The 12,960-nt window shown below is 52.0% G+C and overlaps 1 protein-coding gene across 4 annotated transcripts in view; it reads left to right on the top strand.

Annotated features, from left to right (window-relative positions):
• The first annotated feature begins 318 nt into the window (after window positions 1-318).
• ZCCHC14 (zinc finger CCHC-type containing 14) overlaps window positions 319-12,960 on the top strand; it is a 59,730-nt gene continuing 47,088 nt past the window's right edge. For all 4 annotated transcript variants that reach the window (XR_006730470.1, XR_006730469.1, XM_045533744.1 and 1 more), the window contains exon 1: window positions 319-890. Coding sequence is in view for 2 of the 4 variants with exons in the window: in XM_045533744.1 (XP_045389700.1) it covers window positions 342-890 (549 nt within the window). In the remaining 2 variants the exon portion in view is untranslated. The remainder of the gene's footprint in view (window positions 891-12,960) is intronic.

Genomic DNA, 12,960 nt, shown 5'->3' with positions numbered 1-12,960 from the left:
CGCCTCCCGGGCGACGACGACGACGACGAGGAGCAGCCGCCGCCGCCGCCGCCGCGCACCGGCCGCCGCTGGGGACGGGCGCGGGCAGGGAGCCTGCCCGTGAGCGGGGGGCCCGAGGCCGCTCGCCGCCCCCGGCCGCCCCGGGCCCCCCCGGCGCCCCGCGCGCTCCCGCCCGCCGGCTCCTGGCGGGGGCCCTGCCCGGCCCCGGCCCGCGCCCGCGCCCGGCCCGCGGCGCCCGGCCGCCCTCGCCCGGCCCCGGCCCCGGCCCCGGCCCCGGCGCGCCCCCCGGCCGCCCCCGCGCGGCCCTCGGGCCCGGCTCGCGGCGCGGCGCGGGCGGCAGCATGGTGGAGAAGCGCTGCCCGCTGCAGAGGGACGGCGTGTACCGCTGGTTCTCGGAGCTGCCGTCGCCGCAGCGCGTGGAGTTCCTGTGCGGCCTGCTGGACCTGTGCATCCCGCTCGAGCTGCGCTTCCTCGGCTCGTGCCTGGAGGACCTGGCGCGCAAGGACTACCACTCGCTGCGCGACTCGGAGATCAAGGCCAACAACCCGGCCGACCTGGGCAGCCTCACCAACCTGACGGACGAGGTGGTGCGCAGCAAGCTGCTCGTGTCGCTGGCGCTGCTGGGCTCGGAGCAGCGCGAGGCGGCGGGCGTGCTGTACCGCACGCTCACGCACATCGACTCCATCATCCACAACTACGGGCTGCAGCTCAACGAGGGCCGCACGGGCGATGAGTTCCTGCTGCTCTTCACCATGGCCTCCAACCACCCGGCCTTCAGCTTCCATCAGAAGCAGGTGCTGCGCCAGGAGCTCACGCAGATCCAGAGCAGCCTGAGCGGCGGCGGGGGGCCCGGGGGCAAGGGCGCGCCTGCCTGCCCGGCCTGCCACAAGGTGCGTGCCGCCGCTGCGCGCGGGGCTGGGGCCTCCCCGCCCGCCTGCACCAGCTCCCGGTCCCCGGGTCTGCGCGCCGCGTCCCCGCCCCGAACCCCCAAACCCCGATCCCGGCCTCGCGCCTGCACCCCACGTCTCCACCCTGAACCCCCGGCCTCGGGCCTGCATCCCAGTCCCCACCCCGAACTCCCAACCCCCGACCCGCGCCTGCACCCGCTCCCGGGTCTGCGCCCCACGTCCTCGCGCCTGCACCCGCTCCCGGGCCTGCGCCCCACGTCCCCACCCCGAATCCCCGACCCCTGTGCCGAGACTGCACCCGGCGCCTCAGGCTGTGCTTCGTGGCTTCGTCCCCGCCAGGGGCCCGTTTCCGGCCGCTACCCCGCACCCCGGGTCTGCATGCCAACCCCGGCCTGAGCTTCCACCCCGCAGCCGCGAGGCCTCTCCGGCTGGCCGCACAGGCTCGGGGTCCGAGCGGCGGCAGGGGCGCACGGCACCCAGCGCCCCAGACCTCGGCGGGAGCCAGTCAGCGCCCGGCCAGAGTTCGAGACCTCTTGGCGCCGCCTCCCTCCACATTGCGGGCTGGAAGGCATTTGTCCCTTTAATTGGGCTCTTGGGTGACATTTAACAGTTAAACGTTGTGTTCCTTTGGTCTCTCCAAATCTGGTGTTTATTACTAGGAAGGAGGGAATGGGCCGGTGCCAGAGCCGCTCGCGAGGTGGGAGGTGGGGTCGGACCGCGCGCTGCCCGCCCTGGGACAGGTCCCGCAGGCGTGTGTGCACTCGTGTGTTGAATATGTGTGTTTGTGAACGTGTGTGAGACATTGTTTTCAAGATCCAGGCTGCCCGAATAGAGACTCCCAGAGCCTGAGCACCTGCAGAGTGTTGGGACTGCCCTCCCGGCAGACAGCTGGCCTCCGCGCCCGGCCTCCAGCCTCCGCGCCCGGCCTCCGCCTGCCGGTGAGACAGGAAGGGCTTCTGCTCGTCCGCCCCGTCCGAACGTTTCAGAACTGTGGCGGTGTTTTTAGCAGCCTCCGGGAACCCAGTGCCAACGTTTTACTCTAAGAGAAAAGATTTCCCTTTGACCCAGTGTGGTGTGCAGATTACAACCCAGTTCTCTTTGGAAAGCCAGAGGTTGCGTCGAACCAGCCCTGCCGAGTGCCGCTTTGCAATGTCTTTATGCTCTTTGCAGTTAAAACTTAGGCATGACTTTGCTTTTAAGAGTGGCTGAGAAAACTGTCTGGGTTGCTTGTGCTTTCTTTTTTAAAGCTCTCTTTCAACCCTACATTGTGGCTTTTCCTTTTTAACGTCTTCCTCTAAAAAGTGGTTGTGGTGCTTACATTGGTTTTTTATTGATGTCTTATCTTTTTTGGTGATGATTACTTTCAGGACTACGGTTTTCTTTCTGTTGAGTTGAGTCCCCCCCTAGATTCCGTGTGTGCTAGGCAGGAAAAGGTTCCAGCCACAGCAGTGAAGGCAGGGCCCTGGGAAGTGTGGTGTTTGTGGTGAGCTCTGTGTGATCTTTGCGATGCTGGGGAGTCGTCACCTGGTCCTGGAACCTCAGGGGGCCATGGTCGGTTTCATACGCTGTCAGTCCTCCGAGTTGGTAACGGCTGGCTCTGGCCAGTTACGCCAGCTCTTTGAGGACACTCTTACGTGTGCTGATGCATCACTGGATGCAGGAGGTGGTGATTATTATTTTGATGGGGCAGTGAGTTAACTCTAGAACAAAAATATCTTTCATAAAGAGGAGAGCCTTTTTGTTAAGCAGAAATCCCTTTGATGAGATGAAGGGGGTCTATCCTTCTCACGCCCCCACCACCGTGGGGTCATGAGCTCTGAATCTATCAGCCCTGCTGCCTTGGCCAGAATCCCCCTCTCGAAGTTCCCTATGGCAGTTGCAGGGGGTGTCCCCGACCTCACAGGCGTGTTCGGAGGATTGCACGGGTGACACATCCAGCACACGTGCCGGGAGTGCTGCTTGGTTCTCCACGGCCTCTCTGGCTTTTCAAACTGATGTTTTATAGAGGTGCTCGAACGGAAAGCAAGGCACGTTTTATAGAATGAAATATTTATGCCTTGGTCGTGAGTGCTTATGTGTTCTAATTTGATTTTCGAATAGTTACTTGAAGCTGACAATTTATTTTTGGAAAATCAGAAAATTCTATGTGATCCTTAATAATGAGGATTATTATAAAAGGAGTAACTTTGGGGCCATTGTTTACATATTTCAAAACAACTATGGTTTCTAGTTTTCCCTGTGTGTCCCATGTGTCACTGCTAAAGTAGTTTCAATCACGTTTATTTCACTTTCCGTTCCTTTGCTGCTTCACAGTTAAGCCTGATGTCTGGTTTCTGAGACGCGGTAAACCCTGTGTTGCGTGGAGCAGGCCACTCAGACCAGATCCGGCCTTTACGCGTTTTGCCTTCTCGGTCTAAGTCCAGCGTTTGGTGTCGTCCTGAGAGAGCAGCCCCACTGAAGCCTTGTTGTACGTTTCTTTTGTAAGCTGTTGTGTTCTGTTTCGAACTCTTTGAGTTTAGAGACTTTGTGTTTTTCTTCTAAATTTTTTATCATATTTAAATTTTTATTTCTTTTTAAATTATATTTTCTGAAATATTCATTATTTGCAGTTGTATCTCCAAACCCTCATTGTGTCTTTATTTTAAACTTCTTAATCTGAGGACTTCTAGAAGTTCAAAGGTGTGGGGAGTGTGGGATAGATACAGCTGTATTTTACTTTCAGAAAGGGAAATATTCACAGTAGTGAACCTGATGGTAGATTGAAATAGTTTTACTCTGCTTAGTAGCTGAGCTGATAAAAGCTATCAACTTGCTAAGTGCTGATGACAGTTGGCTTTAGACTTAGCACTGCCTGTTTTTTAATTCATTTAAATATAAAGCGGTAGTTTTGGAAACAAAATTAATCCTTGTGCAGTTTTTTCTTTGTGTCAGTGATGTGCTGTGATATACGCATGTGCTTATGTATCTTTAAGTAACAGCTTCATTGAGATAGAATTCACACACCATACAGTCCACCCTTCTAGAGTGTGCAAGTCGGTGGTTTTTAGTATAGTCACAGAGTTGTGTAACCATTACCACTAATTTCAGAGCACTGTCATCGCCCAGGAAAGAAATCTGGTACCTATTTATTAGCACTCACTCCTCACTCTTCCCAGCCCTTGACAACCACTGATCCACTTTCTGTGGATGATTTTCCTGGACATTGCATGAGTGGACCATGCACCGTGTGGCCTTTTGTGTCTGGTTTCTTAGACTCCGTGTCGTGTCTCAAGGGTCACCTCTGTCATGCACGTGTCAGCACTTAATTTCCCAGCTGAGCGATGCTCCATGTCATGGAGAGACCACATCTTATCTGGTCCTCAGTGGATGGGCATTTGGGTTGTTTCATGTGCTTATTTTTAGATGACTTGTTTTGCTTCGTGGTTAATAGGCTCTTTGTCTTAATTTCCTTATGTTGGACCTAATAGGAACATGGTCTTTGGAATGCTGTCAGCACGTGGCAGCACATGGCTGTCCTGAGGAACGTGGTTCCTGTGAGCAGAGTCCACTTGGTGAGTGGCTAGGCATTGTGTGCAGAGCTGCGTGCGTGTCCGTAGCCTGTCTTCGGAACTGCATTAAAGGTGGCAGCGGGTACTGCTGTAGATACGGAGGCATGAGGGCCGGTGGTAGGCAGTGAAGCTATTCCTGGTGCAGGCGGGGAGGGATACGCCAGGAGGTGGGGAGCAGGGGTCACCCCTCAGCCCCAGCTGGCTGTCAGGTAGACCCGAGTGCCCCCTGACCTTTGTATTTCAGCATCCTTGTAATGCAGACCATAACGGAACTACTGCATGGTTTTTTTTTTTTTCCTTAAAAGGGGGTGCTAAAATGGTGTTTTTAAAGTGCGTGGTGCAGGGGGGTGGTGGTCTTCCTGAGGCTGTGTGTTCTATGAAACAGGCAAGGAGTGCCCTAGGACAAGCAGTGCAGGAACCTCAGCTGTGCACAAACGCCGTGAGTGCACCTGCTAGTGATCTCCTGCCCAAGGCCAGCAAATCATTGCAGTTCAAAGGTAGAACGTTGGTAGTTTGACCTGTGGTTATCACGTGAGGTATAAATGACTTCTTTTGGTTTCTCCTTTAACTCTGAAACTCTTTGCCTGTTGCAACTGAAAGTAACCTAGCATTCTGCAGGAGAGGACTTTGGAGCAGCTGTTGCTGATGGTTAAAGGAATAGCTGTGACCTAACGGAACTATTTTGTCTCCAGCTTTAACATTTGTTCTCCTGGGCAGCTGGGAACTGCCCAGTCTGTGAACTTAAGTCTGGCCCTTTCTGTATACATTACTTTATTACACTGCAGGAGATAGTATCCTAACATGGATGGGATTTTGGGGGGCCAGGTTTTATAGGTGTAAAAGACTGTCTTATTTTTATAGTGAGTACAGTGTACAATAGAGGAATTGAGACCTGCAGTCATGCGCCGCTTAAGGATGGGGATATGTTCTAAAATGTGCATGGTCAGGCGACTGTCCTGTGCGAACATCAGAGCACACTCACAGAAACGTACGCTGCATGGTGTAGCCTGTGGCTCCCGGGCTACAAACCTGCATAGCATATCACTGGACTGAATGCTGCAGGCAGTTGTAGCACAGTGCTGCAAATGTATTTGTGTATCGAAACATAGAAAAGTTTCAGCAAAAATACACATTATAATCTTACGGGACACCCACCATCAAGTGTAGCCAAGTACACCTGGTTGTCATCGACAGAAACGTTGTTACATGGCACATGGCTGTATGGAGTGCAGTTTTAATTGCTTTCTTGGTGGTGGCATCTTCATTTACCACGAAGACCTGATGGTGCGTTTTAGAGTCGGTACTTCCACCTCCTGTAAGACGGCCTGGCGCATGTGGCACTTCTGTTATTGTCCTCTGCCCTTACGTTAAGTGGAGGCCGTTTATTTTCACATGAGCTAGTTCACATCTGATTTATTCAACATAGCAAACATCGGAGTTCCTGTTTTATTGATATTATATATTGTGTTCTGGAGTATAGTTGTAGGACTTTAAGTTTTATGTCATCTTTGGGTATGATGAGTGATAGGATGGTATTAATATAATTCATAAAAAGGAAACAGTAGTGGATAAGTCTTGCTGTTGTAGTTTTTGAAGTTCATTGTTTACTTTGGCTTTATTCTACCCATTTTCGCATTAGTCCTATAAGCTTTGTTTACCTTCCTGTTGGATTGAGGACATTTTTGGATTAATATACATTTTCTAGTGCATTTACGTACAGGGGTCTCACAACTTCAGAGGCCAGCTAGTAGAAGTACTCACACTGGTACAGTTTTGTTTGTTCATTGAAGTGGTGACTGCTGACCTCATTGGAGACTGAATTGATCAAAACAGATTTTTGTTATGCCTAGGAAAACTAATTCTCCCCCCTTCTTAGAGGGATTAGTTTTGTTTGTTTGTTTTTAAGAGACAGGGTCTCACTTCTTTGCCCAGGCTGGAGTGCAGTGGTGCGATCATAGCTCACTGCAGCCTCCAACTCCTGAGCTCAAGCAATCCTCCTGCCTCAGCTTCCTGAGTAGCTGGGACTGTGGGTGCGTACTACCATGCCTGGCCAATTTTTTATTTTTGTAGAAACATGGTCTTGCTATGTTGCCCAGGCTAGTCTTGAATTTGTGGCCACAAGGGATCCTCCAGCCTCGGCCTCGCAGAGTGCTGGGATCAGAGATGTGAGCCACTGCACCCGGCTCATTTTAGAAGATCCTTGTTTTTTGCCAGAAACTCCCAGTTGGAACGGTCGTTATCTCGTTAGTTTAAGTAAGAACTGTTAGTTTACATTATTGAAGGGTTTCTGATTTTGGACTTTAGCTTTGCCACGTGCAGTTTAGAAATTAGTTTTAACAAGGTTGTTTTTGTCCAGTCATGTGTAGATAGATGTTTTGATTGTGGAGAGACCTGACACGTTGTAAAAACATTTCCTATCAAAAGTAAAAAGAGAAAATCAAGAACTAATAAGATAGGTTAATTCTTAGCAATTTCTGTTTTGTTTCGGGTTAAAAGGCCTGAAGTTATTTAAAGTGAAGAGGAGACAGAGGCAAGACAGTATCTTTCAAACAGTTGCTATTCAAAAGCAGCGTGAAGTTAGGTGGGACTGCACACAGAGGGCTGCCTGGGTGCAGGACAGCGTCTCTCCCTGCACCTGTGGACGCCACCCTGGTCTCACCAGTGAACTTGCCTGGGGGGGGGTTTGCAGGCCCCTGGAAACAGCACTGGCCCTTGGAATGTCTTATCTAGACCTGGTCCCGGCCTTCATCTCTTCTGTTTCCTCTCTGTTTTGGTCACATCTCTGTGTCCTCAGGGACACTGCTGGGGCAGCTGTCCGAACTTTGCCATTTCCTGTCTCCCTCCTCCTCCCCCCACGAACTTTGACCTCTAGTATTTTCCCACTTGGCCCACAAACATGTTCGTGGTTTTCTGATTTGTCTTTTAAACAAAACGAAACCCTTCCTTTAATGTTGTCTGCCTCTGTCGGCCCCTCTTCCCTCTGTCCCTGCGTGGCCCAAGTCCCCCCAGCCGACCAGCAGGTTTCCCACGGCTGCTGCGCAGTGGCGGTCCATCTGCCAGGCTGGCGTGCGTCCTCCCCGGCGTTTTTACCATGTAGTACACGCGTGTTTACAGTGCCTTTGAAACGTCACACATGCATATTTAAATCCACCCAGGGGCTCAGCGGGGCTGTTCTCGGCGTCCGTGTGGAGCGCAGCCGGCGTCTCGCGTGGGCACCCGCTGCCCCCGCTTGCTCCTCAGCGACCTGCCTTCTGCCTCCAGCCTCTTTGACTAAGGCAGTTTTCGTTAAAGGGAATTCAGTAATTTCTTGAGCTAAGAAAAATTTAAATAGATAATCAGAGGTAAGATTTGGAAAGGTACCCAGGGTATTGGGTGACAGGCCCCCTATCCCACCAGCAGTCGGGAAGGGCACCAGCACGTTCTAAGGGTCAGGCAGTGTTTGGTTCCTTTGCCTGGGTGTGAGAACTTTTATTTCGTATTTAAAGAACAAGTTTCTAGCCGGGCATGGTGGCGCATGCCTGTAGTCCCAGCTACTGGGGAGGCTGAGGCAGAAGGATTGCTTGAGCCCAGGAGTTTGAGGTTGCTCTGAGCTAGGCTGACACCACGGCACTCTAGCCCAGGTGACAGAGCAAGACTCTGTCTCAAAAAAAAAAACAGAAAGAACAAGTTTCTCACCCTCTCCCCAGCCATCTAGTTCCCATCATACCAGGTGACACTGTTCTTTGTAGAACCTTCTAAAGAGACTGTCTGTATTTACAAATGGATAACTGGTGTCGTCCTCAACACAGGGGCCTGTCCCTTGGTTTCCTCTCTTGGTGGCCTGGAGGAGGGCTCTCAGCAGTCCCTAAGGAGCTCCCTGGTTCTGTTCTGAGGCTGCTCAGTGTGGGTGTGTTTTTACTCAGTTCCTGTTGATGGACATTTTGGTGCCATCGTATTACTGTGAACAGCACAGTGTCAGTTATGTGTTACATACATAGTGCCCACGGTCTGCAGATGTGACCTTTCACATGTAGGCAGGTATATCTGTAGAATAGAAATCTGGACATGGAGTTGGTCAAATAGTCTGTGCTTCTCTTGTTATTTTACATGTTGCCACGATCTCCCTTTTAAAATTCCCGAAACAGTATCGAGGGCCTGCCTCCCTGTACGTTGAAAGAGCGTGTGAGTGCCGCGCCGTGAGGTGAACAGCACAGCTCCACGCCTTGTGGTCTTATCTTACAGCCCTCTTGCGAATGAAGTGGAACGTTTCCTCAAGGGGACCATTGTATCATTTTTGGAGAGTCAGCCATCTCCTTTGCGCATCTCTGTCAGATTGCTGGCCTTTAGTTTTTAGAAGCTCTGTAAGTTTCAAGGAAATTATCTTTAGTAGGAGTTGCAAGTGTTTGTTTTCCCTTTTTTATCTTTTGACTTTGCTGTGCGGTTTTTTTTAATGTCATATTTATCAGTCTTTTTTTGTATGGCTTCTGGGTTTTGTGTCATAATTAGAAATGCATTATACGTCATATATTATGCATTACACACATTAGTATATATCACACACATGTACCCATAAGGCATCATACATTATGAAGACACTCCCCTGCAGTGTCTTCTGGTACGGAACCTGTGTGGTTTCGCTTTGTGTATCGAACCGATCCATCTGGAACTTATTTGGTATAAGATACAAAGCTAGTTTTATAGGTTCCAGATGACAGCCCGTTTGTCCGAATGCCATCTGCCGAATATCTGTCTTCTCCCTCCCGGAGCTGAAATATCTTTTATCGTGTGTCCCGTATCTGTGGGGTTCACCTCTGCACCCTCTGTCCCGCGCCTTCCCTGTCTGCGTCTGGACGGCCTCGTCCCGTCGCCGCTTCGCGGACTGAGGACGGTGCTGCCTCCTGTCAGCGCTGAGTTTGCTTTCAGTTTCTCATCTGCTTTCTGCACTTTTAATTATGTGATTTCTCAGGCTTCTTTCCTTTTGCTTTATAGTTTGTGACATTTTCAGCTGTGGTTTTGCCAGTCTCACCGATGAAAATCTGTGTGCCCAGCTAGACCTTGAGGTCCCAGCGAAGGTGCTGGTATCTCAGTCCATACAAAGGCAGGATTCTGTGTTCGCCTCTGCCGTGGTTTGACCGTGTCTCCCAAAGTTCACATGTTGGAAACTTAATGCCCGTGCGGTGGGATTGGAGGTGGAGCCTCATGGGAGGTGATTAGGCCACTGCCTGTGACAGTGGTCAGTGTCCTTACTGCCCAGGGTGGGCTTGTTACCAGAGCGAGTCCGGCCCCTTCTTCTGCTCCTGCCCTTCCGCCCGGGACGGCGCAGCACAGAGGCCCTCGGCAGGTGTGGCCCTTGACCCTGGGCCTCCAGCCTCCAGAACCTGTCTGAGGTGCATTCCTTTTCTTCCTAGCTTGCTCCTCTCTGGTGTCCTGAGATGCCATCCTTGGCCAGCTCCCCCTGCCTCCCAGTCGCCGCCAGCCAGAGCCCACGCCTGTCACTTGGGGGCCCTTCTTATCCCCCACTGGTTTGCTCCTGAGTCCTGACCCCCTTGCAGGTTTGTGGTGCAGTGACACTGTCACAGCCCCAGCGCGTGTCTCTCAGGGTCTCCATCTGCACTTGCCGCGGTGGTCACACACGTGGCACACTGCCAAGGCAGACTCAGGCGGGGGGCAGTGTGCCACGGAGCCAGGACTTGGACGAAAATAGTCTTCAGGAAACAAGCACGACCCCAGCCTAGCGTAACTCCACTTCCCTTCCGATTCAGACATGCGTGTTGGAGTGCAAGGGGCTGATGTTATTGTTTAAAGTCTGCAAGAAACAGCTCTGTAGCTGCTTTATTTTATTTTTTTTAATTAAATAGTTCAGAAACATTGATACCTTAGCTCTTTGTAGAAATAACAGTGCACACTCAACTTCTGACCTTGAGTTGGGTCATCTCTTCAGCCCTTTCTGGTCCCTGGCCTGGGTCCCGTCTCTGCAGCCCCTGTGTTTGCAGGTCCCCTGTTCCCTGCGGTCCTTCTGTCCCCTGAGCCTCTGCGGATGCTGTTCTCTCAGGCAGGACACCTGGTCCCAGCGACACCCCCCGTTTCCACCTCTTGGCTGTCAGATGCTGCCCTGTTGTTGACTGCTCACCCCAGACCTGTGTGCTGTGTTGTAACAGGTTTCTCTACGTTGCTGTCATGAGACTCGGGCTTCCCTGAGGGTGGACACTGAGTCTGTCTTCAGTCACTAGAGCCTGGCAGTTCTGCCCCTGTGGGTTCATCCCGGGGGGGTGTGTTAAACCGCGTGGCAGGAGGTCTCGGACGCGGATGGGAAGGACAGTGTCTTCCTCAGGGCGCTTGTTCCCTGGCCGTGGTAGTGACTCGCGTCACCGACTCCAGCTCGTCCTCTCTGACCTGTGCCCTCGTGCAGCGACTGCTTCTCTGACGTGTCATATACCTGTAGATCCTGGGGAATTTTAACATCTGTATTCTGCTTTCTTATTTTTAACTTAAAAATATATTTTTCGAACACTGGCGTGTGGAAGCTTTCTTTGGGAGAAGCTGACCCGGTAGTTCGGCTCGTTACCTGGATTGCAGACACACGGGTTGCGAGCAGGTGGGCTCAGAGCTGGGGAGCCCGTGGCAGCGCCGTGGTCTCCTGCGGGGCACGCGTGTGGCCAGTGCCTTGCCTTTGGGGGATGTTTCTAGCGCTACAAGGAAGTCTGGTGGTGTGAAAATACAGAAGGATCTTTTAGCATGAAAGGATTAAACTCCTTCAGTGCTCACAAAATCTTAAAATCATGGGAAGCCTTTGTGTTTTAGTTTGCTACAGAACGGCAAGAAACTGGACAAGTGTTGGTCCTTGCAGTTAATATTTAGTTCATATTCCTCTTACCCTTTCAACGGCGACGTCAGGTCAGCCACAGGGAGGGAGCGTTATGGGGTGTTTCCTAGTTACGAAGGACTTTCACAGAAAAGCATCAGTGGAATTACTAGAAGTTATTGTATCCTCAGGTTGCTTCCTGATTCCCAGTGAATCTAATTAAAACGTGTCTGGGTGGGAACTAGCGCTAGAAATTTTACAGCCTAGACTTGAAAAAAGATTAAACTGTTGGAAATCGGAAGAGATTTAATTTATGAGGAAGAGAAGCAGACCCCACCCCCAATCTCTTTTGGTCATTTTAACAAAATTTAAAAGCTTGGGAATGATGCTGACAGCCTAGGTGTGATACAGTTGGTGCAGTTAATAAAATACCTTGGAAGGGCTGCACATTAGAGGGCGTGGGACCAGCGTGGCACGCGTCGTCCGCTGGACCCTGAAATGCTGGACTTTGCGGAGCTTCGGCACTGCTGCGGGGGGTCCCCCGACGCCGGGCTCCCGGTGGAGCAGCTGCCACACGTGGGGACTCCGTGCAGGGTGCGGTGCTTCTGAAAGCACCTGCATGTGTGGCCCTTTTTCTTTAGAGAATAGTGTGGGGCTCGTGACCCGGTGCGCCGTTGCCGTTTGGGTGGTGAGGTTAGTTTATCGATCAGCGCTTTCCCCTCCGAGTCACTAGCGGGACACGGGGTGAGAGCGGCAGCGTGAGCCGGCGGACGGTGCCAGCCGTAGCATTTCCGGTCCCTCCGTGCAGCCGCTGCGCCGAGTGCCCCCGAGTGTTTATTTAACCCTCATGACAATGCTGTGAGTTAGTTTCTATTTCTGTCCCCGTTTCAGCCGTGGGAAAACAGACACAGAGAGGTTAAGTGTAAGTAATTTGCCGAAGGTGACATCAGTAAGTGGCTATTTTTGTTATGTGAAGTCAAAATTGTTTGTTCACTGCATCAGGAAAAGTGAGAGGAAAACCTGAGGAGTAAGAAATGGAAAGGAAGTGAGCCGGGCCGGGCAGCCGTGACAGTAGGGTTGACCTTGGACGCAGCTCCGCCCTGCCCCGGGAACGTGGTCCCACTTGAGTCCTTGGACGCAGGTCTCCAGCCGTGAGGCCTCTGTGCTGCAGACCGATATTTTGTTGGGTTTTTCTTTATTTTCATTGAAAGGTAAAACTCAGTTTAGTGAAATGCACAGATTTTGAGTGTGTCGTTTGAGCGTTTTTACCATTAGAGTTTTGACAGATGCCCGAGCCTTGATAGGGGTTCACGCGGCGCTCTCTGTTGCCCCAGAAAGTTCCTTCGTGCCATTTTCCAGCCAGGTTCCACCTTCGCCCCCCGACCCCGGGCTGTGCTCTATTTTTTATTCTCTATTCTGCGGCTTTTCTGCCACTGAGTAGTTGTGCCTTGCTGAAGCGTATTTGAGCCAAGTCGTAGACGTCCCTGTCACCTGCCGGCGTGCTCTGCCACGTGGCTTGGTGGCTGTCCCAGGATCACGCTCTACATGCTTAGCTCTGAGCAGTCTGCTCTGAACCTCGCAGAGCGTGTGAGAAGCTTGCAGCTGTACTGCAGCCGTGTACTCTGTCTCTGGTTAGCATATGAGTTACATCTGCACAGCTCAGCACGGTCCCCTTGCTTGCCTCAGTGTGAGTGCGTTTCTTAAAAACTAGGAGGAAAATACT

Source organism: Lemur catta, chromosome 20, assembly GCF_020740605.2.
Source record: "Lemur catta isolate mLemCat1 chromosome 20, mLemCat1.pri, whole genome shotgun sequence".
In the NCBI taxonomy this organism is placed as follows: domain Eukaryota; kingdom Metazoa; phylum Chordata; class Mammalia; order Primates; family Lemuridae; genus Lemur; species Lemur catta.
Note: the sequence above shows the minus strand (reverse complement) of the source record. Positions and strands in the feature narration are given on the sequence as shown.